Source organism: Heterocephalus glaber, unplaced genomic scaffold, assembly GCF_053883595.1.
Source record: "Heterocephalus glaber isolate CG9 unplaced genomic scaffold, H.glaber_assembly_v1.0 deba00001452, whole genome shotgun sequence".
NCBI lineage: Eukaryota > Metazoa > Chordata > Mammalia > Rodentia > Bathyergidae > Heterocephalus > Heterocephalus glaber.
In genome coordinates, this window is record NW_028258302.1 from 9965069 (window position 1) to 9992408 (window position 27340).

General features: G+C 42.5%; 1 protein-coding gene across 5 annotated transcripts; it reads right to left on the reverse strand.

Annotated features, from left to right (window-relative positions):
• Positions 1-4457: 4457 nt before the first annotated feature.
• Positions 4458-27282, reverse strand: Zscan20 (zinc finger and SCAN domain containing 20). 5 transcript variants are annotated; one of them, XM_021263289.2, is made up of 8 exons: positions 27224-27282; positions 20062-20591; positions 10894-11080; positions 10153-10229; positions 9796-9880; positions 8010-8696; positions 6453-6881; positions 4458-5892 (listed from the first exon to the last, which is right to left on the reverse strand). In XM_021263289.2, exons 2-8 carry the CDS (start codon positions 20473-20475, stop codon positions 4637-4639), a joined length of 3135 nt encoding a protein of 1044 aa, XP_021118948.1. In that variant the 5' UTR covers positions 20476-20591; positions 27224-27282; the 3' UTR covers positions 4458-4636. The 5 variants fall into 5 exon arrangements, with proteins under 5 accessions (XP_021118948.1, XP_021118949.1, XP_004850963.1 ...); XM_021263290.2 differs by having other exon boundaries at positions 6453-6878; positions 27220-27273; XM_004850906.3 differs by having other exon boundaries at positions 27220-27273.
• Positions 27283-27340: the final 58 nt, after the last annotated feature.

Below are 27340 nucleotides of genomic sequence, written 5' to 3' on the forward strand. Positions count from 1 at the left end.
TACATGTAAAGATAATCTAACAGTGTCCTGGGTAGGACATCACTGTCAGTGTGAATCCCTAGTCCACTTATTCAGTGTGTATAGGTAAAATTATTTAATTGGAGTCTGCCCTTCACTATTCCAAGACTCTTGATTTAATCAAGTGGCTCTTAAAGATGCTGTCAGCTTTGAGGGTGGGAGAACTGGTCATACACCAAGAAGAACCAGGGCTTCTTGAGCTCCTGGCTTCCTTCTCAAGATGGGCTCTTGACAGAGACCAGCTGAGAGATATGACTCAGGGAAAGAAGGACCGGAGGTCATCTACCAGCTGGAGGAAGGAACAATGAAGCAAGGAAGGGGCAGGTCTTCTCCCACCTAAAATATATTCCTAGAGGTAATTCCAGTTGACAAAAAATCAGTGAGGCAGAAAATGATGCTAAAGGCATGCTAACAGTACTGCTGATGTTGAGGGTGTAAAGAGACAGCCATGGGCTGAAGGAGGATCTCTACCATCCCCAGCTTCAGGGCTCAGTTCCAATTTCAGCTGTCCTGCAAAGCCTGCCTGCTCCCCTACAGGCAGCGCTGACCCCTTAGCAAACTGGGGAAGGGGTATGAAACGGCTAAGGGCCAAGGGAGGATGAGATCCAAACTGAGATAAGTGGATGTTCCACAGGATTCATTTTGGCTTCAGGTACTGCCTCCAGTGAGAGCTCCTCAGCCATCTGGGGAACCCCAGCTCAACGGCACATGCCCTCCAGGGAGAATGTGTCTGTGGGACCAAGCCAGAGGCAGAACTGAAGTGAGACTGAATGTGTAAGGCTCCCTGGAGATGTGTGAAGGAGGCTTGTGTGTGAGCCACTGTGTACGTAAATGCACATGCTGAATGCATGAGGGAAGAGGCAGAAGATGGCTCCAGAGGGGCCCCGTGAGTCAACCAAGCAAGGCTGGCCCAGCAGGCAGCTGGGCTCCTGAAAGTCCTGGGCGGGAGACAGATCCAGAAGGCATCAACATCTATACGGTGATTAAAAAACAAAAGAGCAAGGCATGCCTTTGATAGCAGTCTGAAGCAAAACGACAAAGGACACCTGTCACACACACTTCCACTCTAGCCATCACTGCATTCATTTCAAATGCACCCCCACCACAAAGGGAGGTAGTCCTCTCCACAAAGTGATGAAACATGAACTCTTCTCGGTGGCCTGCAGGCACAAATATATCCCCACTGGGGCCCAGAACATAATGAGGCAGGAAGAGGGGAAACCTAGGGGTCCTGACTCTTCACGTTTAGCATGGTGGACAGGGGGTGAGAGGTCAGTTGCTTTACTCTGTTTTGGGGAAGGAGGATATGGAGGAACAGTCAGGCTGAGGCAGGCATGATCATAAGCTGAGTGTTGGGGCCCAGGCCTAAGAAAACACTGAGCATCTAAAGCAGCCTTGCTCCACACTTCCCTCCCTCTACCTTTGGGTCTGTTGCTTCCTGATGAGTATGTAGAAAATGGGGTCTCTTGGTCTCTACAGAGGATAGAGGGTACCAAAGGAAATGCAGCTGCTGTGGAGATGATCTCACTGTTAGCAGCTCACATAAAACACCCCCTGCCCAGGGCAACATTTGCTGCTTCCATTGTCCATTACCAGAGTCTGATCCATGGCCACATGGCCTAAGAATCTATCTATTCATCATTCTGCAGACTAAATCTACTTCTCAAGAACAAGATGTGTAAAACCAGATGTCAATTTACTCAAGCAGCAAAGACCTGCTGGAGGATGCCTAGGAGCCCCAGCAAGGTGGCAACAGTGTCACCTGGAAGGATGCTTCTTTCAAAGGAAAAGTCAGGTAGACAGAGAGGGAGGGAACACTTGCATTCAGAGTTTGCTCCTGGTTTGTGCTGCCCTTGCTGTCATGGCTGAATCCACAGCTAAGGCTTTTGAGAAAGAAGTGATAATCAGCATCAAAATTATCCACTGAAAACAGGAGATGCCAGCAGTCACAAGAACGGGGGAAGAGTGACACTTAGTGGGGAGAAGGCTAACATCTCACTTGCATACTTAGCTGAGGTTGGCTTCCATAGTGAAGGCTCCAAAAAACTCACGACTACTCTGAGAACTCAGGGTTCAGCCACAAGGGAGGCAATAGCCAAAAGATGTTAGGAGTGAAAGTGGGTAGTGGTCTAGATTTCCTTTGAGGGGCATATTCCTCCCCATTTTGGTGCTTCTCAAGTTCTGTCCTGTTCTTTGACAATGAATATAATCCCTTTCTTACTAATTACCATGCAGACATAGTTAAATCTCTAGGCCTAACCTCTCCCATAACTTCAGGCCCAGATACATAAATACACAGATGTCTATTAGATGCCTCAGGTTCAAAATTTCTCAAAGTAAACTTACAATCTTCTGCCCTCCTGCACTATCTGTGCTTCCTCCTCCTGTCCCCAATTCTGAATGACACATGCTCTACCCAGTCACCCCAGGCTTTCCCTTTTGTGGAGTCTGACTCTGAAACACTGCAACTGCATCCCCTCCTCTTCAGTGTGGCCACTGCTCTACTTCAGACCCTCGCCTTTTATCTGGAACATCACAATGTCCAGCAGTGGTCCTAAATGCAGCACATCCAAGTGCCAACTGGTAATTAGATTTTCACCTTACACATCTAAATATGTCACCCTGAGCATGATGTCCAAGCTTCACTCATACCTGACCCAGCCCCAGTCCCCCTCCAATATCAAACTCAACCCCAAAAGTGTTAAGAAGCTTATGGTTCCCACCTCCCCTCTGAATTCATGCTATTTCACACACAGTGCTTTTCACTGACTCCCTTCTCTGCTTTGGGACCCTTCCTGTTGGCCCTCACGGTACTCTACATATCATTTTATTGCAGTCACTGACATCTGCTAGTTTCAATCCTGGGCTCATCCCATGGCCCCTACCTCTCAGTGATAAGGTGAGTCAGGAAAGGTCAACTGGGACAAGGTTGAAAGTGACCTTAAGTAGACTGGTTCTTGGGAAGGAGGTTCTGGAGTAGGGGAAGGGATTAAGGAATGGCTTCCTTCTGTGGTAACAGCAAGACCCTACCCATATCCTCGCATGTGAATATAAAGTTCCTATCTTCAAGGTTCCAGCACATCCATTATTTGCTAGATATCACCCAAGGCCATGAAATAACCAGAGTATGAATGTCACCCCAATGTCATAGGTGGGTGTTGGGAAAGGGGTTTTCTTTTAAAATCCCATGAAAAGCAAAGTCCCTGGCCAACATTTGTAAACACTCTCAAGAAGCAATCCTGGAAGCCTCCTGTGTGTGTGCAGCCATCTCAATGGCCAGCACTGGATCAGCCTGGGGACAAGAGGGCTCAGGATAAAAAGGTGTCATGCACCTAGCTAGAGTGTGGAACTGTATTGAAATCTCTCTCCGTAGAGGACCACACAGCAACTCCTTTTACCTCAGTCTGGGTACTGGGATCAGGAATAAGAGGGGCCAAAACACAGAGATGAGTAAGCACAGGAGGGGAACCAAGTATAATGACACACAGGAATGACCCCTGGGAAAAGAAACTCTTAACCCCACTTCCTTAGCCAAAGCACTATCTCATTGGGAGACACATCACTTTGGCTACATATTTTCCCCAGTCTCAACCCACCTACATCTCTCAACCATATTACTACAAAAACGGAAACTCACCTCCAGCACTTTGATAATAGCTCAGCCTCACTCAAGGCACTATAACCAATTCAGAATATCCCAAGTCCTTTCATCTTTAGGGGTTCTTGGCTTCCATATTTGACAAAAGGATAATTTATTGAGTATCACATTTTGAGATCCTGGTACCTGAGTTACTTGTCCTAACATGAAAGGGAACTCAGTGGCACACTGAAAGCATTTCAGACCCTGGAAACACATGGATATGGCTGAATTCTGCCTCTCTCATTTTCAGATGTGTGACCAATGCAAGTAACTTAACTTTCTACAGCTCAGTTTGCTCCTGGGAAATGAGTAGGAATTTGACAGGTATCTCCTGTCATGAGGATTAAATGAGATAACACATATAAACTGCTTACCACATAGCCTGCCAAAAAGCAAATGCTCAATAAATACTGAGTTTTTTTGCTATTATTAATGATGATTTTTATAATGATGTCACTGTTGTTCCTACTCATTGCTAAGCTCATGGTGGACTACTCTCTTGGCCACTGATTTTCAGTTATGCCCCTCTCTCACCAGTCTCAAGGTTCTCCTGTGAGGATGTGCCCTGCCTGCAAAGTGCCATGTGTGAGAATCACTGCCAGGGGGATGGGCAGTGTAAAGGCACAGCAGGGTCTGAAATCACTACTCCAGGCCACTGATTTAACTCTAATCCCCTAAGCCATCAGTCTGGCTCAAATACTAAAAAAGCTCTAATGCAACAGCAGATATACGGATAGCTTGAGGATTGGGGGGGCGGGATTTAACAGGAAAAAAAACAAACTACACTTGAAAAGCAAAGTGCCTTCAAATCTGGATCCTTAGTATTTGTAATTCACTTCCAAATTACCTGGATTTTACCAAAACTTCTCTGGATATACGCCAAGCTTAAAAACGGGAAGATTTCTTTCTAGTTTAGGTCTTAAGATCTTAGGAGATATAAATATACATATATCACTCTTTTCTTGGGGGAGGGGTCTCCTATGATGCTTTGCCAACTGTATGGGTTCTCCGGTGGGCACTGAAGTGAGAGCTGTTGTTGAAGTCTTTGCCACACTCTGTACACTTATAGGGTTTCTCCCCAGTGTGGATTCTCTGGTGAATAATAAGACTGGAGCTCTGGTTAAAACATTTCCCACACTCTCTGCACTTATAGGGCTTCTCTCCCGTGTGAATTCTCTGGTGAGTGATGAGGTTAGAACGGTCCCGGAAGAACTTTCCACACTCTGGGCATTTGTAGGGCTTCTCTCCTGTGTGTACCCTCTGGTGGGTGATGAGCTTGGAACGCTCACTGAAGCATTTCCCACAGTCTACACACTTATACGGCTTTTCCCCAGTGTGGGTTCGCTGGTGGTTGGCCAGGGTGGAACTCTTACTGAAGCTTTTCCCACAATCAGCACACTCATAAGGTTTCTCTCCTGTGTGGATTCTTTGGTGACTAATGAGGGCGGAGCTCTTTGAGAAGCACCTTCTACATTCAGAGCACTGATACAGTTTCTCCCCTGCGTTGGTGCTGTGGGATATAGGAAAGCTCACGTTCATCCCAACACTGTGAGATGGCTCAGCTGTTCCCTCTGTGAAATCCATCCAGTGTGCACTAACCGATGGGCTGTGGCCAATGCTCTCCCCAGTCTCACTACACTGGTCAGGATTTCCTCCCAAATGGACTCTTTGATGTTTCAGAAGGTTTGAGCTCTGATTGAAGCTTTTCCAACATTCCCCACATTTATAGGGCTTTTCTCCCGTGTGAATTCTCTGGTGGGTGATGAGATTGGAGTGATCACTAAACCTTTTTCCACATTCAAGGCATCTGTAGGGCTTCTCTCCAGTGTGGATTCTCTGATGCGTATTGAGGTTAGAGCGGTCACTAAAGCTTTTTCCACATTCAAGGCATGTGTAGGGCTTCTCACCTGTGTGGATCCGCTGATGGGCAATGAAGTGGGAGCTCCTATTGAAGCTTTTCACACATATGTCACACTTGTAGGGTTTCTCTGCAAGGTACAAGCCTTGATGATCAATGAGCTTTTCTAAGTCCTCCTCAGAAGAACACTCTTCCCACTGTTCTTGTGGAGGATTACCCCATATCCCTTCACCTTCATTTTCATTTTCACTGTCTTCCCCCCAGTCATGCAGAGAGTAAACAGCCTCTGAAGTATATTTTGGTAAGGCTCCAGGTAAATCCTCAAAAATGTCCTGTTCTGAAACCTGCTCTTCATCCTTATGCCTCAACTCAAAACCTAAAAGAATGGACAGAAATGCAGTTTTTGTTCATTCATTAGTTACCATTTATTTACGTACCTGTATTATGTATCTGTGTCCTATGACTGTGGCCAAAATGAATCTATATCTTAAATCTCACATCTTATAAATGTGACTAATGTGAAACTGACTAAGTTTTGGGGCATACATGCATTTCTAAACCCAAACAGCTCAGTAACACAGTTTAGGACATGGTAGCCCCAAAGGAGCCATGAGGCCCAGCCCAAGCAGCCAGCCAATCAGTCTCCCCAGCCAATCAGTATTAAATAATGACTACCTCCTTCCTTCTTCTGGTACATTCAGTAGATTCTATGTCATACAAGATTGAATCAATTCCCTAATAGACCAGATGTTCCCAATAAAAGCTAGACTATATCATATGAGTAATAACCTAAAGACAATAATCTCAGCAAAACAAATCCTTTTCCTATTCAATCCCATTCTCTCTTTTAGCCCAGAGTCAAAAGATACTGAGCCTGGCTGCCCACCTTTTCACATGCCTATGGATTTTGTAGACATGTCGAGACTCCAGGCTTACCAGTGTCTGGAGTTTTAGGACATGGGGTTGGAGGTTTAATGGCATCTTCATCTGCCATCTCACTCCAGGGCTCCTGGTCATCTGTCTCAGTACTGTTCTGCCCAGACCTAGGAAGACCTGTTGCCTCCCTGACAGTCTCCATGGCTCTGACTGAAGTCCGAGCCCTCATGAGTGAGTCCAGCTCCTCATAGAAGGGGCATGTCCCTGGTGGGTGGCTGCTCTTGGCCTTCCGGTAGCTTCGAAGGAGGTTTTTGAATCTGTAGCGACATTGCTCCAGTGTTCGCAGGAAACCCAGTGCACACAGCCGCTCTGCAATGGCCCGATATACCTGGCTGTTCTGGTGACAGGTACGAAGCTTTTCAGAGAATGGGGATTCACTGAGAATTGCCAGGAAAGCCTTGGTTTCCTCGTAGCCCCAGTGCACACCTGCTGTCAGGAGTGAAGAGTTGAGGTGTAAGACTTGAGATTTGCCTGGGTCATCAGGGGTCAGGGTCACCTATCCTTCTAAACACCTGGAACACAGGCATCCCAGAAACTGTCCAAGTGGCTGGGCACATACCTTTCCTTCTCAGGGATGGACTAGAAAAGCCAGCCAGAGCATCTGCCCCACCCCTTCTAAGAGATTCTGTTAACATTTTAAGTCTCGCTGAAGGGGAGGATTTACATGGCCATACTTGTCAGTTCTATTAGTGACCCAAATTCCTTGGCTTGAGCTATCTGGTAATTGGAATCCACAAGATTTTCCCTATATCCAAGCAATACATATCCTCTACCTTCTTTATGAACTCTCCTTTAACAAACCATGAAAGCTGAAAATCCCTAAAGACCAACGATATGAGTGGATTTCAAATAATCATGGGCAGAGTCCAACTAAGGATGCCCTTTCCTCTTATGGAGGAATGAAAAGGAGACAACCTAGCCTCAGTTCTTCTTCAGGTAAGTGATGCCACCCAGGGAGGCAACATGGGGCAGGAAAACCACATGAAACTGGTAGGCATGAGACACGGGTTCTGTTCCCACCTATGTACCCTTAAACAAGATGCTTCATTTCTTGGGCTCCACAGTCTACCTTTACAATGACCAGGTATTTCCCACACACTGACTGTTCAAGTCTACACTCCCATGTTTTCTGCTCTATCTGTTCAGTATTTTACTGTCTTTTTTTTTTTTTTGGTACCAGGGATCGAACTCTTGACCTTGTGCTTGCGAGGCAGATGGCAGAACCACTGAGCTAAATCCCCAGCCCACTGTCTTTCTTTATCTAAATTTACTATCTATGAAGTTACAGGCTGATGTGCTCACATATTAAGAGAAACACGTAATCATAAGCATTAGAAGTTCACTCATGTGACACCTACAATCATCCTCAAAGGTCCCTGAAGCATTTAGAAATACTTGCTTTTATACTTGACAAGGAGACCCAGTCACAAAGAAGATGTGAATTCAAAGATGACCCCAGGAACTTAATGCTTTACTCTAGTGGCATCAATCCAGGGACCAGCAGCCTGCCTGGTAGAGGGACTGGATCTGCACCTGGTTAAACCCCCTTGTTCTTACCAATACGACTCTGGAGAAGCGCTGGGCCCCCTGCAATCCTGGCCCCCTGGGCAGACTCATCAGTAGCCAGGCCAGCATTACTATAGTCTTCTGTTGTTTCCTCAGGCTCCCAGCCCCCTTCCTCCTGCTCATCCATCTCAGCATCACTATCCCCCAGCCTGGGGAGTGTCACAGCCTCTCCTGAGCCACTTGTGGCTCTGATGGCCGTCCGAGCCCTCACCAAGGCCTCCAGCTCCTCGTAGAAGGGGCATGTCCCTGGTGGGTGACTGCTCTTGGCTTTCCGGTAATTCCGGAGGAGGTTTTTGACCCTGTAGCGACATTGTTCCAGTGTCCGCAGGAAGCCCCGTGCCCTTAACCGTTCCGAAATAGCCCGGTACACCTGGCGGTTCTGGTGACAAGTCCGAAGCTTTTCAGAGAAAGGAGACTCGCTCAAGATTGCTAGGAAAGTCTTGGTCTCCTCATAGCCCCAGTGAACACCTGACACCTTCATGTCTTCCACATCCCATTGGTATTGTTCTTCCCAGGCCCTGGAGTCCTTTAAGGCCAATGCCTGAGCTGGTTTTGTTGGTTCATTATCCAGGTTATAATCAGCAGTGCTCCTTTTCACAGAATCTATAAGGTTTACATCCCAGAATTCTGATCCTTGCTCTAGCTGGGAAGTGACACTTGGTTTCAAAACTGAAACTCCTATACAAAAGAAAGAAGACAAATGATTGAGTAGAAATGATCTATTGAGTAGCAGGTTTGTCCAAATTGTCCCTGAAATTTACATCCTTTCCTTGCAAAAGGCTGATGACAGATTCTCATGTTACTCCATTAATATGTCTGGACATTTAGGGAAAGGTAACTAGACATAATATGATCCTCACCAGAAACAGTACATGATCTATTTACTTTGCTCATTTGCTTTTTTTATTGTTATTGTTATGAAATATATCATAGGAGACAGTAACTATTACTGGTTCAGACAGACACATGACCTAAATTGACCCAAACAGACTGAGTTCCATTGTTGGGCAGCAGGGGGAGTGGGGGCAGATGACAGTATCAGGAAATTTGTGACCACCATTGCCACTAGAGTCTTTCTTGATGCTAAGTTAGCATTTCCAAGTCTGTTCCTTTAAACACTATACCCCCCAATCCAGTAGCACATGTAAAAATGGGATCTGACTGTCGAGCAAGTAGCCAACAAGCTTTTAGTATCTAACCTGACCATGCATCAAAACTGCCCAGTCTCTTCTATTTCACCCCATCCTTGTGCCTAACTCCTCACACAGTGACCCCATGGTCCCCAGGGAAATGGCTTCTTAGTTTGGCTTCCCATGCAGATATGCCTACAGAAAAAATTAGGCTGTGCTGATTATCTTAGGCTTAAGTATCTTGAGGCCTGTGATATTTATTTCTCTCTGTGGTTTAATATGTTGGTCTGGTGGACTCGGTTCACGTGAATTGCTCCTGAGAGGCAGATCTCATTTGGTATGAAGAGACCAAATTTCTGATGTAGTAAGCTGGGCCCAGCTCCTGGTCCTGGTGACTGTCCTGAGGCAGTGAAGGTGATAAACCCTGAGGAGGCGAGCTCTGGGAAACTATCTTGCTATCCTCAATCTGGACCAACTCTCTCCCTACCCTAACAGTGCTGGCTATAAAAAGAAAGTCTTTTCCCACCTCTGAAATTCCAGAGAATGCAGAGCTATAATTCTTAAGGGAGTGGCATACCACTCCTTGGAAACCACATGTATCAGAAATCAGATGTGTTCTGCTCTAGGGAAGGGCATGCTTTCCTTACCCAGACACATGCTGTTCCCACAATCATCTCCTGCAGGGTCCTTGCAGAACTCCTTCTCATCATGTTTGCCAGGGCCCAGGGCTTCCTGTGACATGCACAAGAAAAGGATCTCAAACATCACTGATCTTTGAAAACAGCCTGGAAAAGCTACAGGCCCCAGAAAAAGCAAGGGAATGTAGGGGTACCACAAGAGGGCTTAGCATCACAAGCAGCACCATGACCAAGGAGAGGCCCGGCAGACTGGGGGTGGGGCAAAGGTAACGCTCTACGCCTTACGCCATGGAGTGAGGAAGAGCTGTGGATGGCAACAGCAGAATAGTATTAATATCAAGAAGGGAAGAACAAATAGCAGCTTACCTGAGACTCAGCTGTCACCTCCCAATCTCCAACACTACCCATCTTTGGAAGAGTAGGGACTCGAGGAGTGAGGACAGCTGAGGAAAACAAAAAGTCTCGGAAACTCAAGCTCTGGTTCCCAAAAGCCACCTTCGAAATTCACCTTCCCAAAAGTCACACTTGGATCAGACTGAGGCTACCCCACAGCCAGTGCAGATCTTCTCTTAATTTCCCTTCTAAGGAAGACTGGGAGCCTACACAAGTGTTTCAACAAGGCTGCCACTGTTCAAAACACACTGGATTCATAAAGAGATAAATTAGGTAAAAGTCTTGTGACAGACATTAAATAATAACTCAAAAGCATAAAATATAGGCTGTTTACCTTTTAAGTAGTTATAATCTGTAGAAGAAATGAACGACTAGACTCAATAATGATGTTTACTCTTAGGAAACAGAGCTTGTAAGCCTGACTTGTGTAGCATATGCGAAATACCTACCCTGAACCCCTGTGATTACCACCCACCTTAGTCCCACCCTGAATCTGCTGCATCTGCTGCTCCAACTGGCAGCACTGGGAACTTCCTCCTCTTTTACAATGCATTTTTTACCCTCCTTCTCAGTAAATGTGTCTGTCAGATACTATCCTGTCCCTTGCCTTGAACTCTCCACATTCTTCTCCCCATGTACTCTTCCTTACCTCTCAATCCTCTCCCTTGGAGGAAAGGCTTCATTCTCTACTGTTTCCAGATTCTTGGTACTCACCACTCTCTTTTAAGAGGTGTGATGCCATCTTGGCATTTAGATGCTTAGGGAGGTCAGAGCATAAATTCTTCACCCATTGTTTCTGAGACTGTCCCTCAGGCCTGTGATCTGCCGGCTGTAGCTGGAAGCGCTGAGATTCTTGTGCTGCCTTTAAGGGTTTGGTCTCTTCTGCACACCACTCTAGTTCCTGCACACAAATGGTCAAAATTCCCAACTGTCAGTTCAATAAGGCCCACTTCAGTAGGGCAGAGGAGGTTACTTTGAGTACAACTGTGGTCCAGGGCTTAATAACCTTATAAAGGGCTTCAAGCATGATGAGGAAATCATCAGACTGACTTCAGTAAGCAGACCAGCATTTATACCCAAATGAGTACTGTCTTACTCAACGCTGGAAGACCATAAAGCATTTCAACAAGGCTCCCACTGATCAAAACATTTTCAATTCATAAAGAGAAAAATTACATAAAATTTCTGTGACCAATAAAACCAAATAATGGCTAAGCATGAGAAATAGGTTGTTTGGTTTTTAAGTACTATAATCTATAGAGGACCTAAGTGACTAGAATCAACAACAATCTTTACTTTCCGCCCCAGCTTCTCCAACTAGTCTATCCCTAAACAAAGATCCTGATTATATGGATGGTAATTGTAGACCAAAAAAACAGTACATTCAAGTAATAATGAGGAGGTAAAAATTCAGTAGAACAGACTTCTTGTTTCCAGTTTAGCAAGCATCCACTCCATCTTAACAAGTAACAACCTGGACAATCTGAAAAGTAAACAGTTCTTGAATCCATCAAGTGAGGTTACAAAGTATATTGCTGCTCTCAAAACTGGAGAAACTAAGACAGGTAGATTCAGAACATTACAACTTACCAGAGCAGAAACCTCTGAGAACTAGTGCCAGAGTTAGAAAAACTAAACTGTAATTGACAAACTGGGAAAGGCTCAGTGTGGACACTCCTGAGAGTTAAAAGGTCCAGGAGATTCAGTCAGTCACTGGGGAGGAGGGAGACATACAGATAAAAAGTAAAGGGGAAAATACATCAAGCTAACACTAATCAAAAGAAAGCAAGGGAATCTATATAAATTCCAGACACTGCAGACTTCAGAGCAAGACCAGTTATCAAGGATTGAAAGTGGCATTACTGGCACACAGAGGGAAGCCGCATAAAAAGATGGGCTCAGAAGGTTACCATCTGCCAGGCCAAAGAGAGAGGCCCGAAGAAACCAAATCTGCTGACACCCTGATCTGGGATTTCCAGCCTCCAGAACTGTGTAAAAATAAATTTCTGTTGTTTAAGTAAAATTAATTAATTAATTAATTAAAGTGGCATTATAAAATGATGGAGGAGTCAATACTCCAAGAAATAACAGTCCTTAATACACATAAAGGTTATACATACACTTAATTTTTCATGTTCCTAACAAAACAGCATCAAAATATTACACGTAGGCAAAAACTGACATAATGTAAGGAGAAAAAAATTAATTCACTATTATAATTGTAAACTTTAAAATCCCTCTATTAGAAATGGAAATACTAGGAGGCAGAAAATTAGTAAAGACACAGTTAAACTAAACATTCTATGAGGGGAATTAGACACATGAATCGAGTAAAAGAGAAGAGATTTAATTGACATATAAGAAGTACTTAATACAACAACAGCAGAATATACATTTTTCTCAACCTCACACAAAACATTATATGCCATACAATATTATGGGCCATAAAACACATCTTAACAAATTTAAAATAACAAGATCATACAATATCTGCTCTCAGACCACAGTGGAATTAAATTAGAAATCGGTAACAGAAAAATATGTAGCTGGAAAATCCCCAAGTACTCAGAGACTAAAAAACATATATCTTGGAGCTGGGGATTTGGCTCAGAGGTTCCGTCGCCTGTCTCGCAAGCACAAGGTCCCGTGTTCGATCCCCAGTACCAAAAAAAAAAAAAAAAAAGCATATCTAAATAATACATGGGTCAAAGAAGAAACCTCAAGAAAAATTTTTATATATTTTGAACTAAATAAAAATGAAAATACAACTTACAGAAAATGTGAGATAGAGCAAAAGCAGTGCCAGTGTCTAATCAGACTAATAAAGACTGAAGACACAAATCACCAATATCAGAAATGAGAGATAGCACCACTCCCAGTGCAGAGGAAGGGGCTTCTGGGCCACTGTACCACTGCCCCCGGTGCAGAGGAGTTGAGCTGCACTGGCACCAACATCACATAAACACCTGCCCCACCTCCCCAACCCCCCAGCCGAAATGGGAAGACACATAAAAAAGTCTCAAAACCAGACTTTCAGATCACCTACAGCAACCCCAAAGGGAAACAAGATGGAACACTCTGATACTCAACTACCTGGACTCCCTGAAATGGCAACAAAAGAGGATCTGGAAAAAATGAAATCAGAAATGATTTCTCAGATAACAGCAGAGATTGTGCTCATAGTGCAAGACATGATTAATAAATCTAGACAGGTGCTCAGGAACATGATGGAATCCCAACGTAGGAAACAAATGGAATCCATAAAACAGATGCAAACAGATTTCCAGATTAAAAACTCCATCAAAAGTCTAAGCAGCAGAATGACCCAATGTGAGGACAGAATTTCAGATATAGAAGATAAGATTGCAGTTAGTGACCAGGAAAAGAAAAATTGCTTTAAAATTGTAACGGACCATGAGAAATCAATTCAGCAGCTACTAGACAATGCAAAGAAGAATAACATAAGACTGATTGGAGTCAATGAAGAAGCAGGAGAGAGTGCAGATGACATAAAAAACTGTTCACAGAAGTGATGGCAGAAAACTTCCCATGCAGGGGAAAAGAACTTGACATACAGACAAGTGAGGCATATAGGACTCCAACTAGCCTTGATCAAAAAAAAATCTACACATAGGCATATAATTGTTACAATTCCAAAAACCCAACAGAAGAACAAAGTTCTATAAGCAGTTAGAGAAAAGAAACAAATCACATACAAAGGAAAGCCCATCAGAATCACAGCAGACTTCTCAACTCAAACTCTCAAAGCAAGAAGAGCTTGGAGAGATGTATTCCAACCCCTAAAGGAAAACAGCCTCCAACCCAAAATGATGTACCCTGCAAAACTAAGTTTCAAAATTGATGGAGAACTAAGATACTTTCATGATAAAGAACACCACTGGAACTTCATGAATACCAAACTAGCATTCCAAAAAATTTTAGACAATATCCTAGGAACAGACATTGAGGATCACAACCCCAGGAAGCACAGCAGAATGAATGCATCGGGCGCGACAAGAAATGAAATGTAAAGGGGGAAAATCCAACAAAAGAAAAAGTCATGAGAATGATAACTCAATATCTGTCAGTTATAACCATCAATGTTAATGGTCTCAATTCACCAATCAAAAGAAACAGACTGGCAGAATGGGCCAAGAAACAAAATCCAACAGTATGCTGCATACAAGAAACACACTTAATTCAAAATGAAACTCATACACTGAAAGTTAAAGGGTGGAAAACAATACTCCATGCGACAGGAACCCAAAAAAAGCAGGAATAGCTATCCTCTTTGCACACCAAGTGGATTTCAAACCAACACTGATTAAGAGAGACAAAGAAGGACACTACATCCTTGTAAAGGGAACAATCCAAAAGGAAGAGATGACAATCATAAATATCTATGCACCAAACACTACTGCATCCAACTATATAAAACAAATACTACGGACATGAAAAATCATATAAGCACTAAAACAATAATAGTAGGGGACCTCAATACCCCACTGTCACAAATAAATAGGTCAACTAAAAAAATAAGTAATGAAATACTAGAACTCAATCAAACACTTGAAAAAATAAACTCAATAGATGTTTAAACAGTGTTCCACTCCACAAAATTAGAATACCCATTCTTTTCAGAAAGCTGCACATGGGTTGTTCTCCAAAGTAGACCACATACTCACTCATAGAACATGTTTAAGCAAGTGCAAAGGAATTGAAGTTATCCCCTGTATATTATCAGACCACAGTGTGATGAAATTGGAGATCAATAGCAAAAGAAACTGCAAGAATTTCATAAACACATGGAAATTGAACAACACACTTCTGAATAGCCAATGGGTCACAGAGGAAATTAAAGAAGAAATCAGACAGTTCCTTCAATTAAATGACAATGACAGTACAACATATCAGAATCTATGGGACACAATGAAAGTAGTCTTACCAGGGAAATGCATAGCAGTGAATACTCATATAAGGAAAACAGAGCACATCCAATTAAACAACCTGATGCTGAACCTCAAGCTTCTAGAAAAAGAAGAGCAGGACAGACCCAAAGCTCTTACAAGGGAGGAAATTATAAAGATCCGAGCAGAAATCAATGCAATGGAGACTAAGAGAACAATACAAAAAAATCAATGAAGCCAAGAGTTGGTTCTTCGAAAGAATAAAAAAACCTGACAAACCCTTAGCCAACCTTATCAGGAAAAGGAAAGAAAAGGCCCAAATCCATGCAACTAGGAATGAAAAGGATGAAATTACAACGGACCCAGCAGAAATCCAGAGGATCATCAATACATACTTTGAGAACCTACATGCCAATAAGATGGAAAACACAGAAGAAATGGACAGATTCCGAGATACGTATGAATTACCAAAGTTGAACAAAGAAGACCTAAAAATTCTAAACGACACAATATCAATCAATAAAATTGAAAACGTAATTAAAAACTTACCAACTAAGAAAAGCTCAGGTTCTGATGGCTTCACAGCTAAATTCTAAAAGACATTTATAGAGGAACTACTGCCACTACTGTTTAAACTCTCTGATGAAATTGAAAGGGAAACAATACTCCCAAATACATTCCTGGAAGCAAGCATCAACTTGATCCCCAAAGCAGAGAAAGACCCAACCAAAAAGGAGAACTATAGGCCAATCTCAGTAATGAACATAGATACAAAAATCCTTAATAAGATACTGGCAAATAGAATGCAGAAGATCATCAAGAAGATCATACACCTTGACCAAGTGGGATTCATCCCAGGGATGCAGGGATGGTTCAACATGAGCAAATCAATCTATGTAATACACTATATCAGTAGAGCCAAGGACAAAATCCATATGATCATCTTAATAGATGTAGAAAACACATTTGACAAAATCCAACATGCATTTATGATAAAAACCCTACAAAAAATTGGAATAGAAGGTCTCTACCTCAATCTGATAAAAGCCATCTATGAAAAACCAACAGCCAATATCATTCTAAATGGTCAAAAACTGAAATCCTTCACACTAAAATCAGGAACAAGACAAGGATGTCCACTATCACCACTCTTGTTCAATATAGTTCTGGAAACATTAGCCACGGCAATTAACACAAGAGAAGAAGTAAAAGGAATAAAGTTAGGAAATGAAGAAGTCAAATTGTCATTATTTGCACATGACATGATGCTCTATATAGAAGACTCCAAGAACTCCACCAAAAGCCTTCTAGACTTAATAACCAAATTCAGTCAAGTAGCTGGTTACAAGGTCAACACACAAAAATCAATAGCTTTCCTCTACACCAATGACAGACTCACTGAGAGAGAAATAGGGCTAACAATTCCTTTCACAATAGCATCCGAAAAACTGAAATACCTAGGAATCAACCTAACAAAAGAAATCAAAGACCTCTTCTCTGAAAACTATAGCACTCTGAAAAAAGAGATTGAAGATGATATCAGAAAATGGAAAGACATCCCCTGCTCCTGGGTAGGAAGAATCAACATAGTGAAAATGGCCATACTTCCAAAACTGCCATACAGATTCAATGCAATCCCAATTGAAATCCCAGCAGCATACTTCACAAATCTGGAGAAAACAATCCAAAAATTCATTTGGAACAAGAAGAGACCCAGAATAGCAAAAGCAATTCTAGGTAACAGAAACATGGCAGGGGGTATTACAACACCAACTTGAAACTATACGACAAAGCTACTGTGATAAAAACAGCATGGTACTGGCAAAGAAACAGACCTGAGAACCAGTAGAACAGATTAGAAGATGCAGAAACAACTCCAGACACACTCAGCCACCCCATCTTTGACAAAGGAGCCAAACACCCTCACTGGAGGAAAGATAGCTTCTTTAATAAATGGTGCTGGAGAAATTGGGTTTCAACTCACCAAAGACTAAAACTGCACCTATATCTCTCACCATGCACTAAACTAAAATTGAAATAGATTAAAGATCTAAATATTAAAATAGAAATGCTGAACTGGCTGGAATAGAGGTTAGGTAGAACTCTTGAAGACATTGGTGTAGGAAAAGATTTTATGAACAAAACCTCAGTTGCCCATGAACTAGCACAAACAATCAACAAGTGGGATCTCATCTTACTAAAAAGCTTCTGCACAGCAAGAGAAATCAACAACAGTGTGAAGAGACAACCCACAATGTGGGAAAAAATCTTCACCAGCGGTCCCACAAAGGTCCATTATCTGGAATCTATAAAGAACTTAAAAAATCAGACCTCCCAAATTTAAAGACCCAATCCAAAAATGGGCATCTGAAATGAACAGACATTTCTCACACAAAGAAGTAGAAATGGCAAATAAACATGAAAAAATGTTCAACATCACTGGTCATTCGAGAGATGCAAATGAAAACAGAATGGCTGCTATCATGAAATCAAGCAATAACAAATGCTGGCAGGACTGTGTGGAAAGAGGAATACTGCTCCATTGCTGGTGGGAGTGTAGACTGATGCAACCACTGTGGAAATCAGTATGGAGATACCTCAAAGAACTAGGACTGGAAGTCCCATTTGATCCCACTATTCCCCTGCTGGGGATCTTCCCCAAAGAATTAAAAGAATCACACCACAGTGATATATGTGCACCCATGTTCACAGCAGCACAGTTTGTAATAGCTAAAACTTGGAAACAGCCTAAATGCCCATCAACTGGAGACTGCATCAAGAAAATGTGGTTTTTTTCTAAAATGGAGTACTACTCAGCCATAAAAAATGAGAAATTAGACATTTATTGCTAAATGGATGCACACTGAGGCGATACTCTTAAGTGAAATAAATAGGACACACATGTGTAAATACTGAATAGTTTCTCTAGTGTGAGAAACTGAAAGGGTAAGGACTAAAAGGTATAATAGATATCATGTGAAATAGGAAGAAAAGGGGCAAAGGGGAAGGGGTAGGGGAAAGGAAAGAAGGGAATGGAATTAATATGAGAAAATGAAAAAAAGGAAACAAAGTCTGTAAATTTGAGGGATGGAGGGGTTGAAGGGAGGGCAGGGGAAGGGGGAAAAAATTAAAACCAAGAGAGTATGTAAAGGTGCAAATTTCCAATGATAAATGTCATTATATTGTATACCTAAAATTTACCAACAAAAGGATATACAGTTAAAAAAAATACTTGGCAAAATTTTACCTGCAGAAAATATAATTAAGTCATATGCCTTGTAATATAAGATCACAAGCTACCACATATGTGCCTGAAGAAAAAAAGTTCCTTTGCTACTCTTACCCATTTGTTTTAAAAATTTGTGGGCACTCAAAAACTGGCAGAAAACTTAAAAAACAAAAATGAGGGTCACAGAAAAAAAAATTATAGTAGAACAAACTCTATTACTTTATATTTTTTTTCTTTCAATTTAGAAGCAGTTCAACATTTGGTCAGCTCAAGTGATATAATTTGAGAATATTTGCTCCAACTCAACTCTGCCATCCTTACAGATGAAGAATCCAAAAGACCTTGATTTAAGTCAATTCTCATCTCTGGTCTCAACTTTTTCATCATTCAGCTCTGAAGTCCTAAGACTTCCATTTGCTTCTTCACTGACATTTAAGACAAATGGCTGGTCTCTTTAAAAGGACTAACATGGGGAGGGGGTGTATATTAAAATAGGGCACATACTTATACTTAGTTTCCTAAATATTACTTTTTGTATCTTCAATGGATTTGTAAAGGAATCCAAAAAGGAAAGCCACAGAACTTAACCCTTCCTTGTCTCAATCTCACATGTGTATAGAGCTTTACAGTTTAAATATGCAGAAAATCTCAATCATTTTGAAGGCTATATTCTCAAACCTAACATTTCTTCCAACAAAATGTGATTAATATAGTATCACAAGAATTTCTGACTATAATCAGTACAAAGCAAATGGTTATGGTAACGTGAAGTTTACAGACAGCTGGCTCAATCCACAGTCAGCTAAGAGGACTTTCCTATATATGCTGGGATTCAAAATCTGACATAGTAAAATTATATATTACATCACTGCTCGTAAATTGTTGAAATTGTACATGCTAAATACACAATATGTTCACCCCCTTTTTCTCAGCTCTAGCATCTATATAAATTTGGACAAATTACTTACCTCTCTTTGTTAACTCACTTGAAAAAGGGCAATGATAATACTATCTAACTGGATTGCTGGGTTGATTAGATGAGGGATACATATAAAAAGCTTAGAACAGTGTCTGAGACATGAGTGCTCAAAAAAACATCAGTTAGTACTTCATTTGGTATTTTCCTTCCCATGGATGGCAGGTGAAACATCTGTCTGTGATGGAAAGAACAATGACTCTGGAACCTAAGGGTTAGCCTCTGGTTTGCTGACCAAGTGGCATGTGTGAGCCCCCTGACTTTTGGAGCCTTAATCTCAAAAATGGGGAAAATATTACTATTTCTATCTACTTACATTACTGCTATGAGCATCTGAAAAGGTCATGTATGTAAAAAGATTGTGTTATACATAAAACATAATACAGATTAACCATACTGTTCAGTATGGTACTGACAGGCACTGTGGAGCAGTGGTTAAGCAAACAAGTGGTTAAGAGTTCAGACTGCTAGAGTTCAAATCCTGGTTCTTCTATCTAGTGTCTGTGTGACCTTGAACAAATTATCTCTCTTTTCTCTGCTGTTTCCTCTTTAGTAAAATGAGGATAACAGTACCTAGCTCACAAAACTGTTTACAGGACAGAGTTAATAAGTGGAAAGTAATTCTAACAGTACCTGCTACACAGTAGTGCTTAGAAAATGTTACTCAATAATTATTGTTGTTTTTATCATGATTTGGGGTAATTATAACCTAATGACAGCTCCCCTGCCTTGCCTGACTGGTTTCTCAGAGAACAGACTATTTGCCTCACCCGCTGCTGGGCAGCTTGGGCCTCTCGATGCCAATCCTCCACCAGGGCCACTGCTTCCTCCCCACTCTCAGGATGGCGTGCCTGCACCCAGCTCTGCACTTCCTGGGGTAAGATGATCAGGAACTGCTCCAGCACCAGCAGCTCTAAGATCTGCTCTTTGAGGCGGATCTCTGGCCTCAGCCAATGACAGCAGAGAGCCCAAAGCTGGCTGAAGGCCTCATGGGGTCCAGCAGCATCCCTGTACTGGAACTGCCTAAAGCGCTGGCGGGAAGCCTCAGGACCAGGGACAGGGTCACAGTCCTTCAGGGTTTTGGGTTCTGATCCCCATGAGTCCTCTTCCAGTTTCACAATCAGGAGGTCGTCAGGCTCTGACGGGGGAGAAGCCTGGGCCTCAGATACCAGGGCCACAGCCATTGTCTGGCTTGGATGTCTCACTTCAGCTGTGCTGTCCTCATTCAATGACTTCTGGCATCTGTGGTGTGTCCTTCAAGGGGCTTCTGAGAGAGAGAGGCTGTTCCCCAAGACTGTGACTATAAAAAGACAAAGGACAGAGTGAGCAATAGGACCTAAGAGCTTCACTTTCCTCACATACACACATACACACATACACACACACACACACACACACACACGCACACACACACACGCGTACGGGTGCTTGCATGCACATACCATCCACTGCCTTTGTAAGGCACCAGGGTGCTTAGCAATGCATCTTTCCTGTAGGCAGGGAGTGAGACTACAGCCTGGCACAAAGCCAGCAACCAGCTCACTCTGGAGAAAGAAAGTACAGTGCTAAATCCTCTGGGACATGCCTAAACACCTCAGTCTAGCATCCCAGGCCTCCATGATCTGGCCTTGGAACCATGATCTGGACCTGGAGCCTTCCTTTTCCACATGTCCAAAGCCTGTCCTTCCCTCAAGTTCAGTTTTGAATATCACCCCCTCCATAAGACCTTAAATTTTGGTGTTACTCAGAATGGTCTAATTGCAAAATCTCTTTCTCATTCTACGCTCCCTGTTGGTCTTCCCACACATTTGGCATTATTCACCATCATTTTTTTAATTAGTACAAGTTCACAATACATGAAGTTTATATTAGTTTTAGGGAGTAGGTACATGTACGTGACATCTCTTGATTCTTTTTTATTCTCCTTCCCATCCCCATCTACCTCCCTCCATCTATAAATCCCCTTTCCCCACTTTCATTATTATGTTTTTATTATTAGTTCATATTTATGACATATAATGTTGACAGTCATTGTGCATATTTGGTACATGTACATGACACAACTTAAATCTCTTTACTTTCCCTTCTCCTCCCCTCTTCCCTTGCCCTTGGTCTCTTAGACCCCTTCCCACTTGTAAAACATCTATCTCCCTGTTTCCTTATATCAAATCTTTATTTTGCTCTTTATTTACTTTGCCTTACTCAAGTGATACCACGTGGTATTTAAGCTGTGTGTCTGATTTATTTCACTTAACATTATATTTTTCAGGTATATCCATTTTCCTCCAAATGTCTCGAATTTATCCTTCTTTATAGCCAAGTAGTATTTTTTGTGTACAGATACCACATTTTCTTTAGTCTGTTGATGGACATGCAGGCTGTTTCCAGGATTTGGCTATTATGAATTGTGCCACTATAAACATTAGTGGGCATGTATCGCTGTAATATGATGTCTAACTGATGACTCAAAACTCCAGCTAGAGCTGTCTCCAGACTCTTACATCCAAATACCTACACTTCCACTGAATATCCCTTCCACATATACAACACTTCCATCCAGTATCCCTTAGGTATCTGAAACTCAATGGGTCAATAACTGAATATCTATTTCTCTTGCCAAACTATTCATCTTCTAGAGATTCCCCATTCAGTGAAGGCACCATCTTCCATCAAATGGCTCACACCAGAAACCTGGCCATCCTTTTTCTCCAAGATGCCCCACAACCACTTCATCACCTTTTAGCATCTGCATCCTCACTGCCACCACCTGGGTCCAGAAAATCATTGTATCCTGCACTTGATTAGCCTGCCTTGACTCCCCTTATCCCAACCTCCAGTCCACTCTTTGCACAACAACCAGACTAGATCAAAATGTGACCACATTACTTCCCTGCTAAATACCCTTCAGTGATCTTTTCCCTCGGGATAAAATGCAAACCTTGCCCGAGTGTTCAACTTCATCTCTTTATCATGCTCCCATTAGTCCAGGAGTTCCAACTACATGCTTGTGATTCCAATATATGACTCACAGAACTCTCCCACCATGCTGTATTTTTCTTTGCAATCTCCTCCCTTCCTCAGCTAGCTAGCTCTCCACTTTTTTTCAAGAACTTCCCTGTTTCCTGAAACAAGATTCCATCCTCAGACACAAACTTCCACACCATCTTATGTTTTCTCTACCATAATCCTGACCATTCTTTATTGTCATTATCTTATCCACTACATCATAAGCTTCCAGAGGGATCTAGTACAGTGCTCAGCACACTGAGGAAGCATTCAACAAATAGTAAAGGCATGAATGATCAACTGAAGATGCTGTGTCATGAAGCAAGAATTATAACTAATCCTTTTCTATGCACAGTAGATTTTTTAAAAGAATAAATGACCTTCCTGCTCATGCCAGAAGGAATTCTTTTCTTCTCTTTATGTCCATCTCTCCATGACATGTACCATTTTCTATGTTGTATTAGAGGGATGCATCTACATGTATCCCCAAGGAGATTACAGCCTCCCTGATGGTGCCCATGATGGATTACCTGAGAAAATAAGCTCTTTGTGACAAATTAACATGACATAAAACATGCCCACTCAAATGAGGCTACTAGTTGCTTCCAAGTGGCAATAACACAGCTGAACTGTGAGTGGAGGGAGGGTAGCATTTGCATTTTAGGCCATCTGGCTGTCCTAAAGACCTTCACATACTTAGGAAGAGCCTGGGAGCACAACTCATGGCTACCAGGCAACTTCCTGATCATCCTTCAGCTACCAGCCCAAAGGTCACTTCCTCTGATAAGTGTCTTGACACACACATGTCATGCCCTGTCCCCTTCCTTGCTCTCCAAAAATTGCTTCCCTAATTCTCTCTTCCTTCATAAAATGGCTGCTACATACCTCTAAGATATATGTTATCCTACACTATTATAGTTACTTATTCTTACATCTGACAGCCTTGTTAGACTAGATTACAAGGGTCAGTACTTATCTTACTCTGTTCTGTATCCAGTCCTCAACTCAATATCTGATAGCAGGGCCATTAAAGTTTTTTGCCTTTTATTAAAGTGGTGAATCCAGACTATCAAGGGCCTAATGGGCTATGGAAAATCCACAATGTGTATTAAACAAAAGAATTCATCTTTCTCTGGGGATTTTGCTCAGTGGCACCATGCCTCCCAAGCGCAAGGTCCTGAGTTCGATCCCCAGCACACACATAAAAAAAAGAATTAATCTTTCATAATTTTCCTTTAAACTACTACTTTACTGATGGACTAGACCAGATACATTTGGTCTGATCTAGTTTACTAGTCATCCACACAGAACCCAGTATGTACTCCACTGTACCGGGAGCTACAGACTCAACAGTAGCTAGGACAGACAATCCCTGTCTTCATGAAAGCTACAGTCTTAAGAGACAATGAGTAAACAAATGAAAAACACCTGTTTTCCTGCATAAAGAGGACACAGTAATAGCATTCCCACCAGGTCCAAAGCCTGGAGTTTCAGACAAAAAGTGTCTTCCTTTGGGAAGACCCAAAAAGTCCAAAGGTTAGTTTCAAATAGAAATCAAAAAGCCCAGGGAACCTATGTCCATCTTTTCCACTCCTTTCTTAAACAACATGGATAGCAGCCTATTGTGAATAGAGAGAGGTCAACACAGTCAGCCACCATAATGGTGACTTGCACTGAGGTGGCCAAGAGAAAATGGATGAGAAAATGGCATTCCTCGGTCCTGAAGCTACCAGGAACACCCAGGCCTCACCAGGATCAGCAACCTCCAAGAGTAGGCACAGTGTTAAGTGTTCTACACTGAAATTCTCACCAAATCCTCGAGGCAAGTAGAGTATCATTAGTGTGGCATTGCATTTCACTGACCTGTAACTTTCACTAAATAAAAAAACCAGAAAGGCAAAAGAGCAAAATTTAAATATCACAGCCTGTTCTATTCACCATGTGTCTGTTCAAGAGTGAATATGTGGTGCTGATACCCATGACTGTGCTATTCCCCAGTCTGGTTTTAGTTCCCTTAAGTGTCTCTTTCCACTGAGTGTGAGTGAACTGTCTTTCATACAGTACAGTCCCTAACAACCCAACTCTTTCATCTAATGTTCACACAAGAAAACATGACTGTGCTGATTAGCTTACTGAAAGGTAAGTGTGTTGACTTCTGAAATGGCTCCTTGCCAAAAGAGCTGCAAGCTGCAATTTTTGGCTAAATGTGATTTTCATCTTCTGTGCTTACTTTAGTTATGTAATTAATAATGTAGACATATGCTCAGTTACATATAGAGAAACTGAGATTCTATGAAGATTCACTTAAGATTATACAACTAGCAAATGGTAGTTAGAATCTTGGTCAAGACCAGTTTTCTCCACTTTGTTTAACTACATCACAGAGCCTCCTCCAGATCTTCTAGTCATCCAAACTTCTGAGAACATGGCACATGAGTGGAAAGGACATTAAGGGGGCTGGGGATGTAGCTCAGTGGCACCACGCCTGCCTGGCAAGTGCAAGGTCCTAAGTTCAATCCCCAGTACTGCAAAAAAAAAAAAAAAGAATACATTAAGGCAGGAGTGAGAATATTGGGGTTCTAGTTCCACTCTTGCCACTTATCAGTTGTGTGATTTTTGGACAGCTCGGGTAGCCTTGCAACTGTCTCTTTAGACTACAGCCTACAGCCTGACCCTACTCAGTAGTCATGCTAGACTTCCTAGTTAGTATGATGTGGTATAGAACAAGAGGAAAGGGAAACTAGAATCAGTGGTTGAGTTTATATGCCTACAGGGGTCTAGAAACGCAAATGAGTATATGCATGAAGTGTAGTGGGTGGGAATTGTGAAGAGCTACAGGTCCCAGGCGGAATATACACCCAGAATATACACTAACCTTCCAATTTTTTCAAACACTAGAACTGTGGATTTTTAAATGTTGGCAACCGACTCAAATTTACTTTGAACATTATGAGATTAAAGTATGATGGCTAAAGTCATTCCCCCACGGGCTGCCACTATGGGACCTTTCAGGTTAAATGATCTCCAATGTCTCTTCCAAAATCCAGGAAGACCTAGAAATGATACAGATCCCACCCCCAAAAGATGAAGGACAGGTGCTGACAACCACCAAAATCCAGATCCCTTTAAAATCACAGAGAAGCTGAAAAGCATCTTGGCTCCTAAGGCTGTGAGTATGGATATGGACAAGAGGAGCCAACCCAGTGTGTACGATGGAAAGAGAAGATTCTCCCCACACCCAGCAGAAAGGCCAAGACTAGTCTGTGACCTCCAAATAAAAAGAAACAGTTCAGTTCCCAATGGCTCTCAGACCCACTTGGCTATGGTCCAAGCTATGGCTTAAAGCAGGCCAATCTCACATAGAAGGATTTAAACTACAGAGAGCACATAAGTTGCTTAAAGCAGGAACTTCAGTCAACTAGAAGCGGCTATCTACAGCACTATGCCGAGGAATCTAAGTTCTAAATGAATATGTACTGTAACAATAAACCATGACTGCCAGGCACATAGGAAAGGGAAGTGGAAGTATATATTCCATGTTATTTGCCATCCTTGGTTTAAATTCCTATTGGCTGTGAATTAGCAAACAACTCTGGAAGCTCATGCCTCTGGAAATCCACTGTTCTTCAATCTTAGTATAGTAAAGCTTACTCTAATGGTCTCTAGTCACACATTCACCAAGTATTTACTGACTTACTTGACTTATATCAAATGTGTAGTTTTGGGCTGGGCAGTGAGGAAATGAAGATGATTCACACACTATACCTGTACAGTGATCCTCAGCCTAGTGGAAGAGATTTTTTTAAGTCACAGATAATTAAGATAGAATGTGGTAAATACAGTAAGAGAAGTTATGGGAGCTGAGGGTTAGAAATGGCTTAATCTGCTTAAGGGAATTGAACAATGTAACAGTTGAGCTGGTGCTTGAAGGAAGAGTGGGTCTCAGTAGAGATGTGGGAAAAAGGTATTCTAAGCAGATAAAACAGTATAATAATGGTGGTAAACCAAATGGCCTACCCAGAAAATCGGGGGAAACTGGAGCATGGGATGGATGAAGATTAGGCTGCAAAGGAAGTTTATGAGGGGTCTAGATAGAAGCTAAGATGTTTGGATTTGACTCAACATGTGATAATAGGTTTTTAAGAGGGAGAAAGCACAATCAGATTTGTAGGTTAAATATTAAGATCACACTGGCTGCGGTGCGTTTGTCCATGTTGTGAAAGTAAAAAAGGAGACTTCGACAAAACCCCTGACATGAAAGGGGCAGAGTCAAGACATATTAAACAAAGATATGAGGATCCGTCGATGTGGAAGAATGGAAGAGGAATCAGCGGATAAAGTAGGTAGGTAAGTAGGTTGAGCGGATGACAGTGTCATTCATTTCCATCAGACATAATGAAAGAAGTGCATGTTTGGGCCAGAACACAATAGCCGGTGCCACCCATTGGGGTCTAGAAGTAACTAACAACCATTAAAGAGACCATCAAATTAGGCATGTTTGTTCTAGGCGGGTAGGTAAGCAATGAAATACTATTTTTAAGATCTGGCTTCCAGTTTAGGCCTTCACATTTTCACTTCTTTCCAGGGCCCCAGAACACACTGTCATTCCCTCTGTGCTCTCCAGACTCTAAGGTGACTCTCCTGCCTCCTAAACCTCTCTCTCTCCGCTCACCTACAGACCTTCTCTAAGACCTGCCTCAGTCCCGGGGCCTTCTTCCCCCTCTCTCTCCTCATCTCCGACCCCTCTATGACCCTTGCCATCTCCGGACGCTGCATCCTCCGCCCGCCCTTCACCCTCCACCCCCACATAGATGCTTCTTTGCACCTCTCACCTTCCCCGGCCCCCTGTGACACCACCACCTCCTAAGCCTCCAGCCCAGAGCCTGCGTCTCGGCTGCCCCCGCCCCACCACCCGGACTCACCCACCAAGACACCCACTTCACAACAGGGCGGAAGTGCTCCAGGGCGCGCGCAGGGAATGCTGGGATGCGGAGTCCAGACGGCGTCACCCCAGGAACGGGGCGCCTGGGACTACAACTCCCA

Coding starts and splice junctions, on each gene's coding strand:
- Zscan20 (XM_021263289.2), bottom strand. CDS start 20,475: ATGGCTGTGGCCCTGGTATCTGAGGCCCAGGCTTCTCCCCCGTCAGAG. Junction 9,881..10,152: donor AGGTGACAGCTGAGTCTCAG/GTAAGCTGCTAT, acceptor TGCATGTCACAG/GAAGCCCTGGGCCCTGGCAA. Junction 5,893..6,452: donor TCCTAAAACTCCAGACACTG/GTAAGCCTGGAG, acceptor CCATTCTTTTAG/GTTTTGAGTTGAGGCATAAG.